The 24543-nt window shown below is 38.2% G+C and overlaps 1 protein-coding gene across 3 annotated transcripts in view; it reads left to right on the top strand.

Annotated features, from left to right (window-relative positions):
• The window catches only part of cobl.L (cordon-bleu WH2 repeat protein L homeolog), a 212109-nt gene that overhangs the window by 84494 nt on the left and 103072 nt on the right, over nt 1-24543 (top strand). For all 3 annotated transcript variants that reach the window (XM_041565255.1, XM_018266224.2, NM_001086177.1), the window contains 3 exon segments: nt 429-657; nt 11932-12023; nt 14489-14572. In XM_041565255.1, coding sequence (XP_041421189.1) covers nt 429-657; nt 11932-12023; nt 14489-14572 — 405 coding nt within the window.

Raw genomic sequence — 24543 nt, 5'->3', positions numbered from 1 at the left:
TTGCTGAAATGTCTTGCATGTTAAGCTTTCTTTTTTTGTGCATGCTTTGTGTAAAATCTACGTAATCGCTAACCCGTAATAGGTAGCGTCTGACTTGAGAGGTATTCATCTGAATCTTCTTGCTAAGCCTTTTGTCAGTGTAACAATGCGTAAAGGCTAAATAACTACTCCAGGTGTGATTGTAGCTTACAGCATTGAGCACATGGTAGCTTTGTGAATAAAAAGGCTAAGCTCCTTTTTCATCTGACCTGTTCCTCCCTACTGTAGCCAAATGGTAATGAGTCATTACGTATGTATGAGAACTATCAGGTGAAAGGAGGAAGACCATTCTATGCTCCATCTAAATTCACTTTATACCATTTGACAGTTGTCACTTCTCACTGGACAAAATCTAATGGCTGGGCCTTTTGTTCTTTTTTTTCCATAAGAAAACTGTACGGCTTGTTGTGAATTTTCTTGGGACCCAAAAAACTGTAGTGAGAGTCAATCCTGAAGTGCCCTTGCAGAGTATTCTATTAGCTATATGCGAGAAGTGTGAATTTCAGCCTGAGGATGTTATTCTATTGAGAGACACTACCAACAAGGAGGAACTGGATATGGCAAAGTCACTTAAGGTCTTGGGAATCAAGGAGCTTTATGCTTGGAATAGCAAGAAAGGTGAGTGTCATTTGTCAAAGTCATTAGAGCAGCATATAGTTGGTATGATAAATTCAGCTGTGCTTATCAGTTTGAGAGTATGGACAATAAATAAATAACAAAAGCATCTGAATTGCTAGCAACTAAAATAAAAATACTCATGCAATTACATGCTACAGATGTGTTAAATGTAGATATCCTTCTTGTGTCATTTAAAATATCATACATTTTTACTGCTTTTTACCAACACGCAAATGGTACACATTTGCCATTAAGCAGCAGTAGCCCATTACAGTGTGCTAGCAATTAGAGTAGATCAGTGCAATGCAATTAGAATAATAAAATATGACTGGTTGGTAGGGGGACACTGCATTGGTTATAGTCACCCCTAAGATGCAATGGGTGACTTTGGTAACTAGAAAACCATAATGCGATATTTATAATATTTTAAAATTATGTGTATAGTTGCAGGTTAATATTAAATAAGGTCTAGTTTGAGTATACAGTATAAACCTTATACAGGAAGTAGATGGTTCCCCTTCCCTGCTTCCATATGATAAACCCATAAAGGCTTGCCTTGTAACCGGTGCAGATTCTTACCTGTGGTAGAAGATTTAATCCAGAAATTACAATTTCCCTTAGTAATAAATGGTTTAGGTATGGTCTAAAGTAAAATAATAGTTTTGGAGGCTGGAGTAGGGGTAAGTAACAACTACACTGCTTTATAAAAATAGCCAGGGTTATTTACTTATTTAACTGTACATAAAGTAATTCGAGTTTATTCATTTTAATGTTGCATGTAATGTTATTTACCAAAAAGACATGGCTGGTAAACATACAGTATGTGTGTGACTGTGTTTTGTATGTGCTTATAAATAATTTAAGTGGTAAATGCCTCACCTTTAAATGAAAATATTGAATATTTTGTCATGTTACCATTGTCTGTCATGTGAGACTATCTTACACTAGTTAATTTAATTGTATTTTGTGTACTTGAGCATTATTTGCATGTATTTAAATAATGCACAAAGAAAATTCACCAGTGTTTAGATATAACCTAGACATTCATTTCAGCAATACAAACACTACTGAAACAACACTGTTTCACTAAACTGCTTTTACCCCATCCCAGAGGCAGATTCAACAACGTAGCCACAAAGACAACAAATGTCCTTGTCATACTGTAACCGAAATACCGTAATATGAGTACAGCAAACAACTTACTGTAAATGCACAAAAAACCTTGTCATACATATATTTGTCTAATTTCTGAACCTTCATAGAAGAATGCAGAAAAAGTTGGTAAAGATTTCCTTTCCATCAAATGGGGGTATTATAAGAAATAATTGGCTCAATACAAGGAAAAGTAAGGATACAAGAAGACATCTATGACATCTATGTCTATTGAGTCCTAGGAATGCTACTAATGAGCTAAATTTACTCATGCAGCTAAACTGGTAAAAAAATGGAACCATGGAACTATGAGGATAGACTGCTAAAGTTGAAATTGTTTTCACTGGAGAAGAGATGCTTGCAAAGGGACATGAAAACTCTTTACAAATGCATACATACTAGGGATGGAATGAATTCAGCTAAATCCCAAATCCATTGTGAATGATTTGGTTGAACAGAAAACTGAATCCGAACCCTAATTTACATTTGCAAATTATGGATAGGAAGAGTGAAAGAAAAAATGTTTTACATCCTTGTTTGTATGGTGAAAAGTTTTGTGATTTTATGCATTTAGATTCAGTTCGACAAGGCACTTGGATTTGGCCAAAACCGCATTGCTAATGGTTTTTCATCATAAGCGAAGTGGGGCTGTGGAATTCCCTGCCAAATTCCCTTAATGCTTTGGAGGTCTTCTTAGACACCCAAAATATCCAGTGAAATAGTTTTGTTTATTTAAAAAATATATATGTGGGTGTATGATATTATGTGTAAGCATGGGGGACTCTTCAGAAACACTAGCTTAAGTGTTTTGTTCTCATTTACTTCTTCCAGGATGTTTTGATGTCTGGCAAAGATATTGGTAAATTGCTAATGTGGTGCCTTTATTCAAAAAGAGAGGCTGTAATTCAGGCAACAGATCTTGCCAGACAAATTCAGTTGCCTTATGAGGAGGAGAGCAGAAGCCTACATTCATTTAGCAGTGGATGTGATCTACTTAGATTTTGCTACAGAATTTGATACAGTACCACACAGAAGATGTGATTAGTAGTGATTAAAAGAAGGAATATTGGCCTGGATCATAATATTTCTACTTGGCTAGAGAACTGTCTGATATTAAAGAAATGGGAAACAAATTTGCATCTGAGGTTTATTCATGTTGAAAATATCCTCCTTTACTGTAAAGGATTTGAAACAGTGTGAACTTGTAAGAAACTTAACCTGGTGGTCTAGTGGGCAGCGGGGTCCACGCTGCGTCCTTGGCATGGACGCCCACTGCGCAGCTCCTGTCCTGCACTTGCCGGCACCATCTTGGATTCCTAGGGCGCGCGCGGCGCGCCTGCCCATCTCTTAAAGGCGCAGGTGCGCTGGCGTGATTGCGCACATTTTGGCGCCAATTGGATCCCTATTTAAGGCCCATTCAGACCTGTAGCCAGTGCCCGTTATAGGATCATATCCTGTGGTTTCCTGAGCTTTGTGCTACCTCTTCCTGAATTTGCTATCCTGACTGATTATCCGTGTTTGACCCTGCCTGTTCCTGACTACTCTGCATTCTGTATCCTGACCCTTGCCTGCCTACGACAACTCTTCCTGCTTAACCCCTTGATTGACAATCCGGTTTGACCCTTGCCTGCCTGACGATTCTGATATCCGCCTGCCTCGACCCAGCCTGTCTGACCATCCTTCTGCCTTATCCAGTCTGTCTGATTATCTGGTTTTGACCCCTTGCCTGCCTGACGATTCTGTTATCTGCCTGTCCTGATCCGGTCTGTTCCGTTTCCACCAGACGCCTTGTCCTTGGCTTCTGCCCAAAGACTCTTGCTATCCGGTCGTGCCCCTTTGCCAGCCAGAACACCTTGCCTTGTACCCCTCGTTAAGTCCAGGTGGCACCCAATTAAGCTGAGGGCTCCTCCTGAAGCCCAAAGGTGGTCACACTACTGGTGAAGCCAAGCCGAGACCAGGGTCCTTGGCATTTGTTCTGGTATTGGGTGCCGGCTGTGACAGAACTATAAAGTTGATCACTGGAAATGTTTAAAAATACAAAAAGGATTCAAAAAAGGCGATGTGCTTGATAATTTTCAATTTAACATAAAAATATAACAAATTTACACAAAAATATAAAATCTTATACTTAATTTGTTTGTGTTTTTATAGTTTTTCATTGACATATTACAATTACAACTAGTTCTACAAATCTTGTGAGTCACTTTTATTTTTTGTTTGGGCTATTTCTCCATCCCTGACAAAGGTAGCATGACACCTAGCAATGCTCAATTAAAACATTAATAAATAAAAAAAAAGGACTCAAAAAATGTATGTGCTTGATAACAATTTTCAATTGAAATAAAAGTATAACCAGTTTACTCAAAAAATATAAAATCTTATTCTTAATTTGTTTGTATTTTTATAGTTTTTCATTACATATAACACTTACAACTACAAATATTGCGAGCCACTTTTGAAGGTTTTTATGGCTAACTCTCCATCCTTGACAAGGGTAGCATCAAACCTAGCAATGCTCAAGTAAAAAATGTATTAACCCAACAGAATTAGCCAGCATAAACATGCAGAACAGAAAGGGCATATTTATCAAGGGTCGAAATTCGAATCCAAAAAGACCAACTGAAATTAAGTCAAATGTTTTTTTTTGTCAAGTAGGTCCGTTTATGACCGAATAGGTCCGTATTCGGCTGAATTCAAATTGTACGAATCAAAAGAATAGTGCATTTGATCAAATTTTATTCAAAGTTTTTCCCAAAAAAAACTTTGATTTTTCAAAGTCCACCAATTGACTCCAAATAGGTTCTAGGAGGTCCACCATAGGCTAAAACAGCAATTCGGCTGGTTTTAGATGGTGAAGGGTCGAAGTCGAATTTTTAAAGAGACAGTACATGATAAATTTCAATATTCGGATTTTTTAATTCTTTTCAAATTTGAATTGAATTTGGACTATTCCCTAGTCGAAGTACACAAAAAATAGCTCGAAGTTCTAATTTTTTTTCATTCAAAAATTCACCTCGACCTTTGATAAATCTGCCCCAAAGTGTTGCATATTAGTAGGAAAGGACTGCAGTTACATTTGATACTAAAGAAAAATATTGCACATAAAATTATTTTATAGTCAATATTTAATTTAGCATTAAAGTAATAGAACAGTTTCAACACACAACTATTAATAACCCATGACTTCTCAGATGATATATTCAAATTTTTACCCATCCAGCCAGGTTCCTGTATCCTTTTAATATAGTTCTTCATTAGCTTTCTATTTCCCTACAAGGTGCCAGGCTCACAAATCCTTTTCTTATCATACTTAGTATCACTGGGTCCCTTACAAACAAGGGCAAAGGGAAGATATTCGCTAATATTCTGCAAAGCCCATGCCTTGTTTCCCTGGGAAGTTCTTGAGTTTTGAGTCTTTGACATGTTTAAGTGCAGAACACTCTAAAAATCGAATTAAAGCTGACGAGTTCATGTCAGTGTGTTTTGTATTTATAATATCTAACCAACTACAGGAACTGCAAGATAAAGTAGAGGATATGAAGAATCGGTCATGTTAGGGAAACATTAGAGTCTGTGGTCTGCCTGAAACTTATAAAAATTTGGAGGGTGAAATGACTACATTTTTAAGCAAACTAGTGCCGCAACTTCCTTCCTCCAAACTGGAGTTGATAGAATCCATCGAGCATTGGGGAGGTCTCCAACAAGAAGGCAAGAGATGTTATTATTAAACTACATTACTATGCCACTAAAGATGCAATTATAGTATGCAAGCACTGAGGCAGTCTTCCCACCTGGATCATGATGGGCACCTGTTGCAACTATTTGCAGATATAGTTCTTACCACAATTGTCAGACACCGATCGTTTAAACCCATCACAACTATTCTGCAACAGACTAACATAAAATATAGATGGGCCTTCCCTTTTCGTATATATTTTACACATAGTGGGAAGCAGTATTCAGCAACTACATCAGAAGAAGCGACAACTTTTACAGCAGCTACAACTGAAGCAAGTTTCAACCCCCTCTTACCTACAATGCACATGGTATAATGTATACCCATGGAGTTAATATATTGACTGGTAAAATGGTTGGTGAGACCTTTTGCCCCAATTGTCAACAGGAAAGGTTATTAGAAAAATATTGAGATGTGAATTGAGACGGTATAAAAAAACCTCACAAACTCGACCTTTAATAAATAACCCCTTAATGTGATCATGATAAATAGATCATAACTAGATCAGTGGTTCCCAAACTATCCTGCTCTCAAGTGATTTATGAGCTGCCCGTCCAATGCTTAACTGTTAGACAGGAGTCAAGGGTGGTTTAACCCGCAAATACTGTATATACATATTGTTCAGGAAATACTGCCCCTCAGCCAGCGGCTGCTAAACTTAAAGGGGGATCAGGATTAAGGAAGAGACAAGAAAGCTGCAGAAATGCTTTACATCCACTTTTATGCCAATATATGTACTAACTAAGATGTACTATAAAAGTATATGATCAAATCTATATTCCCTCTGCATTCTCAATGAAGTTCATTGGAGCTAGAGGCTGATACAGGTGTTTCCGCACTTGCACAAACGTGCTGGCAGAGAATCCCATATATCTGACCGCAGACGCAATCCATGCATTCATGCTTCAACAGTGCCTGGTTTCAGTGCAATTTTATCATTAAATTGATGAATAATTCTGTCAAAACCAGATATATTGAACCCCCTATGTTACCCAATACACCAATAACAGTATGGGATCTGTTATGCAGAAACCATTTATCTAAAAAGCTCAGAATTATGGAAAGGCCATCATAAACCTGTGTATTGAGTTTAGACCTATACTGTAACTGCCCATTACTATGGGCAAATTTTCTGCGTTGTTGCGCCGAAAAAATTACACCCATAGACTTGTATGGCATTGTGCGTCAAAATAAAAAGACGCGTGTCAAAAAAGGTGTATTTCCATGAAAAACTTGAGTTTCCCCCTAAAAACATTGACCAGAAAAAATCGAGATTTAATAAATGGGTCTCCTTGTGTTAGCAATACCACAAACCTCCTCACATGTCCTCTGCCTTGTAATTGCTCTTATATTGGATATTCGATGAGATATGTGCCAAACCAAAAGCCTGTGCTTCTTATTTTTCCCTTCTATTCTCAGTTGCAATCTCTAATGCAGGGCATTCTCCTTTTGTGTCAGTGCATAGCTGCATGGTTTGGTTCGACATTGTTTTGATGCTTTACAAAACTTAGTACCTTTAATTATTGCTTGTGTCTTTGTGAGGTCTATGTGAGGGTCTCTGCTGAGGGTGGCTAATTTGATTTCCCATTGATAAGGCAACTAGCTAGCTTTTGTACCAAAGAAGTGGGGTTATGTGATAAAAAGCAATAACTTTGCCCAGGAGCAGTAACCCAAAAAACAAAATAAAAGTGCAGATTCTGAACTCATATTTTTCATCTATCTATACAAATGAGGAACCAGTAAGTGAAGGTTTCCTTCTTAATAGTACCAATTCTAGTAATACAACTAATGATGCATGATTCACACATGAAGAAATTCAAAAGAGACTAGAACATGTTAGCTCTGTGATTGCCAAACCTCTTTACTTAATTTTTCAGGATTCATTGAGATCTGGCATAGTGCCGAGAGACTGGCGAATTGCTAATGTGGTGCCTCTATTCAAAAAAGGATCCCGTTCTCAGCCTCAAAACTATAGGCCAGTTAGTCTGACGTCAGTGGTAGGAAAGCTTTTCGAAGGGTTAATAAAGGATAAGATACTGGACTTCATAGCAAATCATAATACTATGAGTTTGTGCCAGCATGGTTTTATGCGTAATAGATCTTGCCAGACTAACTTAATTTCTTTTTATGAGAATGTAAGTAGAGACCTCGATTCTGGGATGGCAGTGGATGTGATTTACTTAGACTATGCTAAAGCATTTGATACAGTGCCACACAAAAGGTTACTGGTTAAATTAAGGAATGTTGGCCTGGAACATAGTATTTGTACCTGGATAGAGAACTGGCTAAAAGATAGACTACAAAGAGTGGTGGTAAATGGAACATTTTCTAATTGGACCAGTGTTGTTAGTGGAGCTCTATACTAGGTCCCTTGCTTTTCAACTTGTTTATGCAGAACTATAGGTTCCATGCAGGATGCTGCCACTTTGCAGAGTGATTTGTCTAAATTGGAAAACTGGGCAGCAAACTGGGAAATGAGGTTCAATGTTGATAAATGCAAGGTTATGCACTTTGGCAAAAATAATATAAATGCAAGTTATACACTAAATGGCAGTGTGATGGGAGTTTCCTTAAATGAGAAGGATCTAGGGGTCTTTGTAGATAACACGTTGTCTAATTCTGGGCTACTAAAGCAAATAAAGTTCTGTCTTGCATAAAAAAGGGCATTAACGCAAGGGATGAAAACATAATTATGCCTCTTTATAGGTCCCTGGTAAGGCCTTATCTGGAGTATGCAATACAGTTTTGGACTCCAGTCCTTAAGAGGGATATAAATGAGCTGGAGAGAGTGCAGAGACGTGCAACTAAATTGGTTAGACGGACGGAAGACTTAAATTATGAGGGTAGACTGTCAAGGTTGGGATTGTTTTCTCTGGAAAAAAGGCGTTTGCGAGGGGACATGATTACACTTTACAAGTACATTAGAGGATATTATAGACAAATAGCAGGGGACCTTTTTACCCATAAAGTGGATCACCGTACCAGAGGCCACCCCTTTAGACTAGAAGAAAAGAACTTTCATTTGATGCAACGTAGGGAGTTCTTCACAGTCAGGACAGTGAGGTTGTGGAATGCACTGCCGGGTGATGTTGTGATGGCTGATTCAGTTAATGCCTTTAAGAATGGCTTGGATGATTTTTTGGACAGACATAATATCAAATGCTATTGTGATACTAAACTCTATAGTTAATATAGGTATGGGTATATAGAATTTATATGAAAGTAGGGAGGGGTGTGTGTATGGATGCTGGGTTTTCATTTGGAGGGGTTGGACTTGATGGACTTTGTCTTTTTTCAACCCGATTTAACTATGTAACTATGTAACCCATAGCAACCAATAAGCAGAAAGCATTGATTGGTCGCCTGTTAAAAAGCAAACCTCTTATTGGTTGCTTTTGGGTTACTGCTATGGTTTACTGCTCCTGGGCAAATTTAGTGCCTTTTATTACATATGGAAAGTATTTTAGGTTTTAGAAGAAAATAGGTGTTTTTCTCAGCAAAGCACAGCTGGTTAAGGTCTCATGTTAGCGAGGGTGGCTGTGTATGTGTGTGTGTGTGTGGCAGGGGCTATACATTTTATGGACCTACCTGCCAGTTTCTGCTAAAGGTTTCTGCTTTGTTAATAAATAAGCCCCACCTAAATTTCTAAAACAAATTTAATTTTGTTGAAGGGGTACCAAACTCTGTAACAGAGTTTGCATATGTTTTTCTGCAAAGTGAAATCTTTACAGATTTTTTTAAATGAACAGTTTCTCAGAATATGCTAGCTTTAAGGGGTACATTATGTGGCTTCACATACCTCTATTCACTTTTTTGGATTTGGCCAAACCCCCGAATCCTTCGTGAAAGATTTGTCCGAATACCGAACCGAGTCCGACCCTAATTTGCATATGCAAATCAGTGAGGGGGAGAGAAAATTTTTACTTCCTTGTTTTGTGACGAAAAGTCACATGATTTTAAGGATTCGGATTCGGTTCGGCCAGGCACAAGGATTCGGCTGAATACGAATCATGCTGAAAATGGCCGAATCCTGGCAAAATACCGAACCAAATCCTGGATTCGGTGCACCCCTAACCTATACAAAAAATCTAAATACAGGCTAGCCCTCTGAGAAGACTTAAATCTTCATACAATAGTATTAAAACAGTGCTTAAAAAAACATTATATATGGGGTGTTTGTCTCAGCTAATACAGAGAACACAGAGCAGCATAGATGTGTGTGAATGTGCAACTTGTGTCTTAAACAGTTTTGCTGAATGTTAACTCAATGTTACATTTTCTACAAAAACCTGGAAGTTGTATTTAGAGAACAGCTTTAGACTACCCATATTTACGTTCCACGAAATGTATTGGTTTGTATATTCATCATTCATCCAGCTTTACTTGGCAGACTCTATAAGTCTGAGGGGTCTTTTTAAAGGACAGCAAATACAGCCATCTGGTGGTTAATAATGAAAATCAATAAATTTGTGTTGTTGTGGAACAAATCCAAGGCAAGCTTGACTGCAGTATTCTAAATTGGGGACTAAAGTTATACAATGTGTTTCCTTTGTCAAGTGTCTACACTTGACACTTTCAAGGAAAAAACTTGCCTTTGACTTACAGGTAATTCTACTAGATACTGTACAAGAATCAGCACATTTATGGGGTTATTTACTAACTGCAATTTTTTTCTTGTCGAGGTTTTTGGGGCAGAAACTCTAATTTTTAGAGAAAAAAAACTCGAATTTGTCAAGATTTATTATAAGCTGCTAAAAGTCAGAATCTGAAAATCCTCCATCTCAGACCTGCTGAAGTCATGTAGAAGTCAATGGCAGATGTCCCTTTTACAATTTGAAGATATTGTGATCTGCTCTGGGTTTGTCCGATAATTTGAAATTTTAAAAAAAACCGAGTGATTCGGACGTCAAATTCCAAAAATTGGTATGACTTGAGTTCTCGCACGAGTCTTTTCCCGACCTGACTTTTTCAAATTATTTATAAATAAATTGATAAAATCATGGATGGTGGTTTGGTTGAGTTTGGTTTAATAAAAAAGATGAGATAAATTCAAGTTTTAATAAATAACCCCATCAATATGTAATTAACCAACTGGAAGTTCCATTATTATATTAACAACACTATATTAATAAATATTAATCCTATATTGTACAATATAAAGTCACATTGAAATGAGTAGACAGATTTTATAGCCTTAAGGGAGAAGGGTGGCATAATCATTGGGGGGGGGGAACTAAAATGCTGATGTTCAAAAAAAATTGCACCAGCCTGGATTATTACTTCTTCCTAAATCCTTCCTACATTCTGGCATGGTGTGCATGTGCAGTAGAGTGAGAAGCCAAATTCATAAGTAAAAAAGCTGACATTACACTCTACAGCACACAGCCACAGAAAAAACAAAGAAGCGGAAGAAGATTGAGAGGTGGTGCTCCAACTGAAGTAGCCCAGTTTGGTCACATATTCGGCAAACAGGAGCAGTGGTTATACGTTTCTGTATTTTTTAAAAATTGAACAGGGATCAAGTGTCTTGGTAGCATTTTAAATGAGAGAGAATTTGTATGGCATTCTAAAGGACTAAACAAGTAAGAAAGGTGTATATTGAGAGATGGGAGTGGAAATGAGAGTATGAAATAGCTGTGGCTCTGAGTGGAATGGAGGAGTTGACCATGAACATGTAGGGCCTCATGTATTTATACTTCTGCCACAAGTACAAAGCCTGACTTTGTTAAAAAAAAAAAAAGCATATTTTTTTGCCACGTTCTTTTCATATCACAATGAAAATGTAACCCAAATCTGAATAATTCAGCCCTCTAATATGTGTAGACAGGTAAAATCATCATGTGCAACAGTGGCATAACTAGATGTTACTGGACCCCACAGAAAATTCAGTTTAGGGCACAAAACATTGGTAAGTTTACCTTTTCTATTAAGATATATTAAAATTGCTCACTGATTAGGGACCCTCTATAATTACACTGGGTTTTGGCAGGCACATTGTTTATTTAAGTACTATGAGCAAAGTATGACAGTTTGCAGTAACAAGGCAATAAGTAACTAATTGAACAATAAAAATATGCATTGTTAGCCTTAAAATGAACATTACTGAGTGCCTTGTTATGTGAGTTGTTATTATGCTGTCAAGTTTTCTCTATTAAAGTTCAACCAGCATTGCATTTCAAGAATTTTTCTCAATTGACTTGGTTGAATATGCTTTTAATGTTTCTGTCAGTATAACAGGAGACATACAGTAAAGGTACACATACGGGTGAGTGATCTGTTCTTCATATCAGCCTTTTCACTCTGACAGTAAGCTGCATTTTTGTGTGTTACACTGTATTTATACTTTGACAGAGCCAATGCATTATTGGAAATTTTCTCATTTACAGAAAAGAAAAGAAATTCTTCGACTAATAGTGACAACACCGAAAAGGAAAAAAAAGGTATTCTGGGCTTTTTTCGAAGCCACAAGAAAAACAAGGTGAATAAACTAGATTTTCAGAAATGCACTGTTTTACCAAGTTCTGAAAAACCTCTCAATCCCTTTCCTTTTATCCAGCAATGTTGTATGCTATTTGCTCATGCAAAATATACTGAGGAATAAGCATTAATTGTATTTACAAAAGCCTGTTATATAATGTTATGTGACTTTTTATATCTGTGTCCAGACTAAAATCTGCAAATCTTACCTTTGTAGTAAGACAAGAGGAGACCACACACCCAAGTTTAGGAGCCATGTTATGAGAAATTCAGTTCCTTTTGTGTCGAGAGCTCAATGGTATCAGAGAGATAAGTGCAGAGAGCAGCTTTAGGTTTGTTGATTCAGGTGGAAGATGAGCCATCAGCAGCCTTAGGTCCTTACAGGAGACCAGTAAATACTATCTGCTGATTTCTTGCTGCGGCTTACTAGGCCTGATGTAAATTTGTCTTAATTTTTATATTTCCTTCCACTTAGAGTTTATTGGAGGTTATAATTGGAAAGAGGCAACAGGGACAGCTATTTTTTAAATGCTGCTCACATCCCACACTTTTCAGCTCATCAGTCCTTGATCACTGGAGGTTTGGATAGCATTTATATCCACCCAAGGTGTTTGATTTCAACCCTGATATTTCCCAGTTAGGCATTTGTATTAAAAGACTCGTGCTGACAGATGTTTACAGATCAACTTTAGCACCATTTTTCAGAAATAAGCTGTATTGTGACTACTGTTGAACCAGTTATCTATGTTGTGTATCAGCAAATAAAAAAACAGTATACTGCCATCAGTTTTCTCCCTTACAGTTCATATAAATTATATATCAGCTCACAAGTTTATCTGAATATCTGAAAGCGCTTAAACACCAGCGTTGAAAGAGAAAGGAAGTTGTTTTTCAGTAACACACTTAGCAAAGTTAAACAATGAATTGTTATTTATGGTTTATGAGAGGAGTGCCAGCTCTTTTTACTACTCTGAGAGCTGCACCTTCTCTTTCAATGCACACCTGTTCATATTACAACTATGAGGATCTAAAAACTACCCTGATATAAATAGCTGCAGTGCCGATGAATGATTTCTATCTAATATACCGTTGTACATAAGTTAGATTTCAGTCGCTCAGTGTAGTAAGTAAGTAATGTAAAATGCCACAGCAATGCTCACTTTTAGCCCTGCTGTTATTCATTTCCTTAGACTCATTTTTAAAGGTGTTCAGTTAGCTTTTTGGTATGTACATTGGCAATGCTTAAAACAAGTATCCAAGGCATTATACTCATTTTTGCCACACTGATGTGGCCAGCCCGACCTGGACAGAGTTTACCCTTGCACTTAGTAATATCATTATCAATTAGTAATATCAATGTCATTTAGCTATGTAATTTATCTCAATCTTAATAGCAACATATGTTAATTTCAGTTGTGCCCATTTAAAGGGCAATTTAAATGATAGGTGTTGCATAGTAGATATTTATATTAATTAACTTGTCAAAATCAATTAGATTTTTCATTTCTGCAAAAGACTTGATGGAGAATAGGTAGAATTGTTGTATAATCCTTTACCCTATACATCTTGCTTACTGTTAAGTAATTTTCCTTTACATACTTAAACTTTAGTTATAATTAACCTGCTTGTTCTAGAAGGCCTAGATTTATCTTATTACCCTACCCCCTACCATATTTTTTGTTCATAACAAAATGCTAATATCTTTGACTCAGTTTTTTATTTTATTTCAATGACTTTCCTCAAAATGACCTGTAGGTATGTAGGGTCTAAGCAGATGACAAATAAATATTTTAAAATGCAATGGGTTCAGTACTTAAAAGAAAACTAACCCCCCCAATAAAAAAAAACCTAATCTATTACCATAGAGCTCATGGGCGCCATCTTCTTGGTCTTCGGTCTTCTTCGGATCCACTTCCTTCCCTTCGGCAATTTTCTGAACCTATTGGCGCATGCGCCAATACGGCGATCCTTTACAGAAGAAGACTGGAGACCTGGAAGACGGCGCCTATGAGCTCTGCTGCAGTACTCTGCATAAAAAAGTGAGCATGCTGTCCAGAGGCACTTTCTGAGACAATGCACTATGCGGGTAGGAAGCAGGAAGGGGGCTATATATTGTAGTAGATGGTTTTTTTTTATTGGAGGGGGGTTTGGTTCTCCTTTAAATGACTACCAAAAATAGGAAACCTTAGTTTAACTAAAGACCTATTTTTAATGGCCACCTGTACAATGAGGCATGTCCTACCATTCCATATGGCAGCAAGTGAATTGGCAGTTTCCTTTCCTGCCATGCTCGTGTGTCTCACTTACCTATTGCAAATTGAAGCTTTCAAGGACATTGCTTTGAGTCTATTTGTATTGTCTAGTCATTTGATTTTGTTAGGGTGTGGTAAACTCTTGCCTGTTGCTTAGAAAAAATGTTAGGGAATGGAAAAAAAAAACAATTCAATGAATTATCATGTGTTTTAGAACGAGGGAAACACAGGATCAATGGAAAATGAAGAATATGAAGAGATTTTTAAAGCAGCATCTACCACTGGAACCACCCATGACGTGAGTACATATTTTATATGCCTATACTGATCTGTTTTATACTAGTAAAAATATATACAAATTCTTAGCTGTTTGTTTCGCAGGAACACTAGACCTTCCGTTACACTTTTTCATGTTTTGTTGCTGGTTCCATAGGAGTTTGTCACATAACATAACCATGGTTAGTTGTACATATTCTTCATTTGACAGAAGCTTGAAATGGTCATTACAATTGGGAATACAGACTTCTCTTCTGTTCAGTAAAAAACAAATATAATATTGTCCATGGAAACTAAAATTTAATTTGACACAACGTGTGTTCCTGCATTTTTAGGGGGAAAAAATGTTGCCTAAATTTCAGAACTGGCAATTGCTTTATCATATAGAGACATTTTTATTGTTTTTGCCAAAACATGCCACATTTATCTACAATAAACAAAACTGCCATTAGTAGACTCGTTTTGCATTGTTTGCAAAGTTTTCTAGTTTTTCAGGCAAGCGCAAATGACTATGGCATCTTGGTTAGGAATTTAATGGATTATCAATTTTTATGGTACAGCCTTTATAACTGTGTCAAAACTCAGCATTTAAATAAAGTTTATGCTATGCAGTGTATTGGTTTTTTTAGCTGCTTAAAGTCACTACTGTGACTACACTGTGAGATTCCTTTGAGGTACAAAATACTGATAATAATATACATATTTCTGTGTAATAAAAAGTAGCTTGCATCATAAGTACATTTTATGAGTTAACTCTAATGATGTCGTATACAGTAAATGATAAACATCTACATGTTATTAGAACAAGCATTTGAGAGATGGCATCTCTGTAAATATATAACATTGTATATCATAAGTGTTTGCTAATCGTCTAATACAAATCAAGATGAATGCGGTAATAATACAATACCAACCGAACCACCATTGTGTTTATACAATTCCAGTATTACACGTGTACTGCTGCTATTGTTTCCTCAAAAGTAAACTGTGTGTATGAAACAATGGCCCTATAGGATCATGCTCTTTTTGTGCCAACATAGATTTGCAGCATATCTTCTTTTTTATTTATTGTCAGGCAGGGCTACAGGTAAGTGTCTGGCAGATAGAACCGAAAGTGTTTGGTAACATGATGTCTCCATGTTTAGAAGAACCAGAAATACATAATGCACTCAGAACTTTTTTTTAATAAGTAACAGATGACAAAGATGAAAAATATAACCTGAAGATAAGTCTGTATAACAAGCCAGAGGTCAGGGGCAGGCTGCAAGCTGAGGGAAGTCTGTGTAAACAGGCGAGAGGTCTTTGGTCGGTGAACGTGACAAGCAATACAAGTCCGTGGAACAGGCCAGGGGTCAAAACCAGGAGATCAGAATAAAGGCTTGGTAGCAGGAACAAGGGATTAACAGGACCGAGGAACAAGCAAGAACAAGAAGGCAAATCTGGAGCAAGGAACAAGGCAAATCAGGAACTCAGGCACAAAGGGGCTAGAACACAGACATGAGTCAATGATCCAGCAATAGCTGGCAGACTTTCATAGTAGTAGAAAGAAACATTAAAATGAAATGAAAAGGGTGAAGGTCAGAGGAGGAAGGCTGGAAGAAGAAGTAAAAGACAAAGGTCAGCATAGATAGATGAAAAGGACAGAGCAGGTGGAAGAGTAAGGAACTGAAAAGGGAAAAAATAGTGATGCTATATAACAAAGCAGAACAAAGACAAGGACACACTTCAGCCACCACCTGTGGGAGGGTACTCACACAAATTGGGTAAATTAAAGAGACCCCCAGTAGAGCATTCATTCATGAGAATAAAGAGTGTTCATTCAGAGGGCACTTCTGTCCATCCTTTGGCTGCGCTCTGCATGCCCTCAATAATTCTTCACCCCACATACTATACTTGACCTTATGCAAATCCATATTATAAACAAATTTTCAGGAAGCAGAGTGGCTATAAGGGAAGCAGTCCACAGGGTACATCTAAACCAGTATTGTAAGCTAATTAATACATTTTTTGTATTTAAAAACATCATAATATTTTAGAGCTGTCCAATATTTAGTATTTTTATAATTCAAGGGCCATCCTGTAGCTCCCAAAATCGAAACCACATCGATTGAATGGGTGGCTTACCTTTAAAGGAACAGTTCATTGTAAAGAAAAAAACTGGGTAAATAGATAAAACATGTTTCTAATATAGTTAGTTAGGCAAAAATTTAATGCATAAAGGCTGGAGTGACTGGATGTGTAACAGAACAGAACACTAGTTTTCAGCTTTTCAGCTCTCTAACTCTGAGTTAGTCAGGGACTTGAAGGGGGCCACATTGCATAACTGTTTAGTGAGTTTGCAATTGCTCCTTCGCATTCAGCTCAGATTCAATAGCAACAGTTATGACCCATGTGCCCCCCATCAAGTCTCTGATTGGTTTAACCAATCAATGGAAACCAAGCAGGTGTAGTAGTAGTGTTCTGGCTATTATGTTACACATCCAGTCACTCCAGCCTTTATACATTACATTTTTTGCTAACTAATTATATTGAAAACATGTTTTATTTTGCACAGCCTATCTATTTACCCAGTTTTTATTTTTACACTGAACTGTTCCTTTAAATTAACTTTTAGTATGAGATTGATATTCTGAGCCAATTTTCAGTTATTTTTCATGTTTTATTATGCATGGTTTTTTCGTTTAGCTTTTTGTTCAGCAGCTCTCCTGTTTGGTATTTCAGCAGCTATCTGGTTGCTACCCATGAGAGACAGGAAGATTTATAGAAGAGGGCTTGCATAAAAAGATAAGGAATAAACAGTAACAATAATAATAAAACGGTAGCCACACAGGGGAATAGTTATTGGCTTCTGGGGTCAGACATTCACATTTGAAAGCTGTAAAGAGGCATATGAGGAAGGCAAATAATTGAAAAAGTTAAATAATATATATATATATATATATATACATATGTATAAAATAAATAATGAAAACCAGTTTTTATTATTATGCTCAGTTCTGCCATTAGCTTTTGTTTTAGTAAAATTAATACACATTAAAAAGGTGATAGATAAGATGTAAGATGTAAAATTTTCTGAACAAAGCTGGAGAATTCTGACCCCTGTTTGTATCTGTTTAAATGTTTTCTCTTGTTTTTTAAGCATCCATTGCTGGTAAGACCTGCTTATTTTTTGTGTGCTTCCTACTGATTGTGATATTGAGATATTGTGTATACTTTTGAATACATTATAAAAAAGGCAAGTTCAATTCATTTATCTCCACTAGGGGGCAGAAGTACATTAACAACAGAACAACATCCTCAAAGGCCTTTAACCTGCATGACAAGCCATAGCAAGTTCTAAATGTAGTAGGTATGTTTATTTTCAGACCCATGCGGCTCTCATAAATCATAGCAATGAAATCATAAACCAAGTGCTGAACTGCACGTATCTCTCACATAGGCATGTTTCTATCATAAATCAGTTTAATCAACCAGAGCAATTCCATTCCACATTGTACTTTATTAGCAATACAAAATATGCTTTGCCAAAAAGGGTGACAAGAGGTTCCAAATGTCATGTGTTTATGACTGTGCTACTGGGCACTCATATTAACAACAGTATACAGCTAGCCTATCCTTAAATAATTTTACTAAGAAAAATGCATAAAACCTTCTGCAGTAAACACAGCTATTGTACAAAATAAAAGTAGGTAATCATTCATACAGTCAGCTCCAATGCAGTCTGATCACTTTATATTTTGTTACCTGTAATTTTAACTCAAGGATGCTGGTGTGGAGCAGTGGCGATGCGAGATATTCCAATATTCTAAGATACTTGCTAAGAACAGTATAGATGTCACTTAAGGGGTATGCTTAAAGGGGAACTATCACAAAAATGAAAATGTAATATACGCTTCCTCATACTGAAGTAAGAAACCTTCTAAATACAATCAATTTAAGTTAAAGTTTATATTCACTATTCCTCTCTCAGGATGTTTCTCTTCATTCTTTCTTCATGCAGCAGTTGGGTGTCAGATTAATGATCCAATATATCTTATGGATTAGAGCTCACTCAAATAACTGATCCCAGAACAAACAAAATCTAACAAAAGTTTGCTTTTTGCACAAATCCTGCATGTAGAGAGACAAGATGGTAGAGAGACAGGATTTCTGGTGATTTCAATAGAGCGAGCTCTCTTCTAAACAAAAGGAGCCCCCCCCTATAAGATATATTGCATCATTCATCTGACACCCAACTCCTGAATGAAGACAGAATGAGGATAAACAAATGCTGAGAGAAGAACAGTGAATATAGACTTGATTATTTCAGAAATGGTACAGAATTTTTAATTGATTGTATTTAGAAAGTTTCTTATTTCAATATGATGAAGTGTACATTAAATTTTCTTTTTCATGATAGTTCCCTTTTAACAACAGGAAGGCTTCCCCTTATTCTTCACTTACTTTCTCTGTAGAGCTTCACTGAGAATGTTCAGTCAATTATCTACATAGTAACATAGTAAGTTACTTTGAAAAAAGACACATGTCCATCAAGTTCAAACTTTTAACTTTTTTTTAACTTGCCTAACTGCCAGTTCATCCAGAGGAAGGCATAAAAACCCATTTGAAGCCTCTCCAATCTAATGTATCAGCCAGTACAACTGATTCAGGGAGAGAATTCCACATCTTCACAGCTCTCACTCTAAAAAAAAACCCCTTCTGAATATTTAGGTGGAACCTCTTTTCTTCTTAACGGAATGGATGACCTCATGTCAGCTGGAAAGACCTACTGGTAAATAAAGCATTAAAAAGATTATTATATGATCCCATTATATATTTATACATATTTATCATATCACCCCTTAAGCACCTCTTCTCCAGAGTGAACATCCTCAATTTGACCAGTCTTTCCTCATAGCTAAGATTTTACATACTTTTTACCAGCTTAGTTGTCCTTCTCTGTACCCTCTCTAAAACAATAATGTCCAGTTTGAGTGATGGAGACCAAAACTGTACGGCATATTCTAGATGGGGCCTTACAAGTGCTCTATAAAGAATGGAAGAATGACCGCTTCCTGCTGTGAATCAATGCCCCTTTTAATACAGCTCAAGACCTTATTTGCCCTTGATGTTGCTGACTGACATTGCTTGCTACATCCAAGTTGATCATCTACAAGGTCTCCAAGGTCCTTTTCCATAATGGATTTGCCTAGTGCAGTCCCATTAAGGGTATAAGTGGCTTGGATATTTTTACACCTGGTGCATGACTTTACATTTATCAACATTGAATCTCATTTGCCACTTAGCTGCCCAGATTGCCAGTTTGTCAAGATCCTATTGCAAGGATGCCACATCTTGGATGGAATTTATTGGGCTGGATAGTTTAGTGTCATCTGCAAACACTGATACATTACTTACAATACCCTCCCCCTAGTCATTAATAAACAAGTTAAATAAAAGCGGACCGAGTCTTGAGGGACCCTACTAAGAACCTTACTCCAAGTAGAGAATGTACCATTAACAACCACCCTCTGTGCCCGATCCTGTAGCCAGTTTCCTATCCACGTGCAACCAACCACATTAAGCCCAACAGTCCTTAGTTTAGAACAGTGGTTTTCAACCTGTGGGTTGCGACCCCTTTGGGAGTCGAACGACCCTTTCACAGGGGTCATTAACCATCGGAAACCATTGCGCCTCAGCCTGCCCTTTCTCCCCTTTCACAGGGGTCGCCTAACCATCGGAAAATATTGCGCCTCAGCCTGCCCTCTCTCCTGCTCAGTTACTTGCTCCACTTCAAGTAAGAGAGGAGAGAGATGCGAAACAATGCGCTGTAGTAAGCGCCGCGGCACGCTGGCGTAGTGACATCACTCTGCACAGGAAGGGAGCTGTGCTGTGCTGGTCTGGCGCATTGGAGAGAGCCCTCAGGCAGTGCGGTTGCGGCATAACCAGTCCGGCATTCTTTGTCTGAAACTAGTGGCGGCTGGTATTATTGGAGAGAGAGGTACACACTGAGCAGAGAGGTACAGAGTGATCTGGGTTGGGCTGGGCAATTTTGTTGATGCTGCTGACTTAGGGGGCAATGCATTGTTTGTTGGCAACTTGGCACAACAGGTACAGACTTCATGGGGGCAATCATGCATTGGTGACACACAAGTACAGATTGTGGGCAATATTTTGGGTGCTGGTGGCTGGCACAGTTACAGATTGGGGGCAATATTTTGGGTGCTGCTGGCTGGCATAGGTATAGATTGGGGGCGATATTCTGGGTGCTGCTTGTTGGCATAGGTACAGATTGGGGGCAATATTTTTGGTGCGGCTAGCTGGCACACAGGTACAGGTTGGGGGCAATATTTTAGGTACTGCTGGCACATATGTACAGATTGGGGGCGATATTTTCGGTGCTGCTGGCTGCCACAGGTACAGATTGGGGGCAATATTTTGGGTGCTGCTGGCTGGCACACAGGTACAGATTGGGGGCAATATTTTGGGTGCTGCTGGCTGGCACACAGGTACAGATTGGGGGCAATATTTTGGGTGCTGCTGGCTGGCACACAGGTACAGATTGGGGGCAATATTTTAGGTGCTGCTGGCTGGCACATGTACAGATTGGGGGCAATATTTTAGGTGCTGCTGGCTGGCACAGGTACAGATTGGGGGCAATGTTTTGGGTGCTGCTGGCTGGCACACAGGTACAGATTGGGGGCAATATTTTGGGTGCTGCTGGCTGGCACACAGGTACAGGTTTGATCATAACAGTAGCAAAATTACAGTTATGAAGTAGCAATGAAAATAATTTTATGGTTGGGGGTCACCACAACATGAGGAACTGTATTAAAGGGTTGTGGCATTAGGAAGGTTGAGAACCACTCCTCCTTTTCTATTGCCTCTGTCCCTCCGAAACAAAGGATAGCCGCTGATATTAACTGCCCAGTCATGTGACTCATTCAGCCATGTTTCGGCCACACCAATCACATTATATTTTCCCTCCAGCGCCAGCACCTCCAGCTCTCCCATTTAACCAGTCAGACTCCTTATATTTGCAAACATACATTTAATACTGGTACCATATTGAAAAAATGACATGTGGTCCTTCCTATTCTTAACAGTACCCCCAACCAAATCGCTTCACCCATTTTCCCTTCCTTTGCCCACTATCTCATCTTACCTGTCTTCCACCGAATCCTTTATTGAACCCTCCCCCCCACACCTAGTTTAAAATCTCCTCCAACCGTCTAGCCATCTTCTCCCCCAAAGCAGCTGCACCATCATCATTGAGGTGCAGCCCATCCCTAGCAAAGAACCTTTAGCCAACTGAGAAATCAGCCCAGTTCTCCAAAAACCCAAAACCCTCCTCCCTACACCAATCTCTCAGCCACACATTAATCCCCCTAAGCTCCCACTGTCTTCTTAGCATTGCTCGTAGGACAGGTAATATCTCTGAGAAAATTACCTTGGAAGTCCTCGCCGTCAACTTTACACCTAGTTTTTTAAAATTGTTCTTGAGGACTTCACCACCTCCTCTAACTTTGTCATTGGTACCTACCGTATGTGTACCAAGACTGCTGGGTCTTCCCCAACCCCTAAAAAATCTGTCCACTCATTCCACCACATGCTGAACCCTAGCACTCCCATAGCTTTTCTAAGGAGTGAAAAAGGAGGATATGGAAGGAAATGTATTAAGACATTGTGAGACCATACCACCTTACAACCTCCATGCAAACAGCGCTCTAGTTCTAAACAAACAGGGATAATACTACTACCGTGCCAACCTTGTTGCTTTTCTGGCACTATGCTACCTTCTGTGACTAACATTCTTCTTGAAACTTAAGGCCATACTTTAGGTAGATAATTAGGCTGACCGTGCATGTGACGAAACTGGGGGGTAGTTCCGTCCACCAGGTGTACTAAGTGGGCAAAAATAAAAAGAAGACTATAAAAGTTACTAATACTCCCAGGCTAATCCAAAGAGGCCTACTCTAGCTTCACCTCTGCAACAGGCACAACTCAAAACCAGCCTGAATGCACCCTGGTCCTCTGACCCCACGGATGGTGCCCCAAAACTTTAGAAAGCGCCACAGCGCTGGGGCAGCATGTGACCACCTGGTGATAAATATGCCCACTCACCTACACCCCAAATCCTATCTGTCTGGGCCCAGAGGTACCAGACAGCATAGGGCCCCACTACAAATTAACAATATAAGCAAAGTTACTATGCAAACCCCAAAAAGGATAAAAATGTAGGTACTTTTCATCAGCCAAGCCAGTTGAGTTATTAATTGGAGTTTAATAGGAGAAGTTCATCACAAGCCCTATTCATTTAACTATTTTTGAACAAGGGGTATACTGCTCCTTTAAAAGTGATTGACTGCTGTAGCAAGATGATAATAGAGGCAGAAATAGACATCATAATGAGACACGTTTACATGTAATAAAGCTTTATTTTATGGCTTTCACAGCATAACATTCATTTCAGAAGGTGTGGCGGTTTATACCAGTACCATAAATAAAGAGCACTTTATCAGTATGTAATGATGGAAAAAGATCAATAATTATAAAATAGAATTGTATTGAGGATGGCGTGTACAAACTATTCTCCACAAGGGTGTGTTGAATGCAACCATATCGTAGGGAGAAGCAGAACAGCCTAGGAAAAAAACATCTCTATAACACTACTGCTAGCCACACACACTTTTGTCCATAAACTAGCCACAGAAAGGACCAATAAGTGTTGCAGACAATCTTAGGAGGCGTGGGTGATTTTGGAAGAACTTGTTTCCCATGAAAAGTCTTATTCAGCAGAAATGACTTGTGTATGGGCATGTCTGTTTGCTGATAATCACCTGCCAATAATTTATTGCAGTGATGTGTTTCTACAGATCCACAGCACAATTTTATATGAGGTTTCCTAAACACACATAACACAAACTTTTTCAAATATTAGGCACCCCCACTGATTGTAATAGCTTACCTGATACCACGGGCTGGTGCTTCTGTTATGGGGAAAATGCACTGGCCTGGGACATTTTTCGGCAAGGGCATGCATGTGGAAAAGCCGGCTGCCCAATGAAAACCTAATGAAAAGAAGAGGGAAGAATCCAAAGAAGATAACGACAAGATTCTTCTGCAAAAATATCTTAGGCTGGTGCAGTTTTTAGCGAACAGGAGTACTGGCCTAGGGTATCAGGTAAGAGATTTTAATCACTGGTGGGGTGTCTAACATTTTGCAACCCCCAATGATTTAAACTTTAGGTCTCCTTTAAAGGGGACCCATCACCCAAATAAATTATTCAAAATCCTATTTTATCACATTAGTCAAGCAAAATGAACTTAAATTACACTGTATATATTATTTGAATATTGTTTCCGTCAGTCTGGGAATTCATATTTATAGCAAGTAGGCAGGAGCCATTTTGTGGACACTGTTATTAAGGAAAGCCTTGCAGAATCTCAGAATCTTGTTTATGCACCAGAATGGGGTACCTGATGTCCATCCCCATGCCCTGGCTACACAATTAAATGGTTAAGAGATTTGGGGGAATGTGTGGCGAGCAGTGACATTTAGGAAGTGCTGAATGGAAAGTGAATGTAATTGTCTGCCCGACCACTATGCCTTAGGCATAGAGGAGGGGCAGACAATATTTGATTGAAAGCCGAGATTTTTAAATGGGCTTACAACAGCTATGAATTCTTTAATAAAAAATAGAAATGAATTCCATGTTTAATTTGATAAGGACTTTTATTATACAGATTTTTGTTTCTGGGTGACAGGTCTACTTTAAAGGAGTTAGAGAGAGTCAGGAAAAATCAGTCTAGCTCTCTGCCTTTATCATGTTTTAAAAGCAATTAAAAAATGGAAGTCACTCCAAAAGTTACTAAGAAAATTTAACAAAGATTATGATGGGAGACTCAAAATATTGGGGTGTCCACAAGAAGACCAATTTTAAAGTATATACAAATAATCTGGGACTTAATCCCCAATCAAATGCCCATAAATAACACAATACCTAAATTATC

This window comes from Xenopus laevis, chromosome 6L, assembly GCF_017654675.1.
Source record: "Xenopus laevis strain J_2021 chromosome 6L, Xenopus_laevis_v10.1, whole genome shotgun sequence".
NCBI lineage: Eukaryota > Metazoa > Chordata > Amphibia > Anura > Pipidae > Xenopus > Xenopus laevis.
The sequence above is the reverse complement of the archived record's forward strand: the minus strand, read 5'-3'. Positions and strand labels throughout refer to the sequence as shown.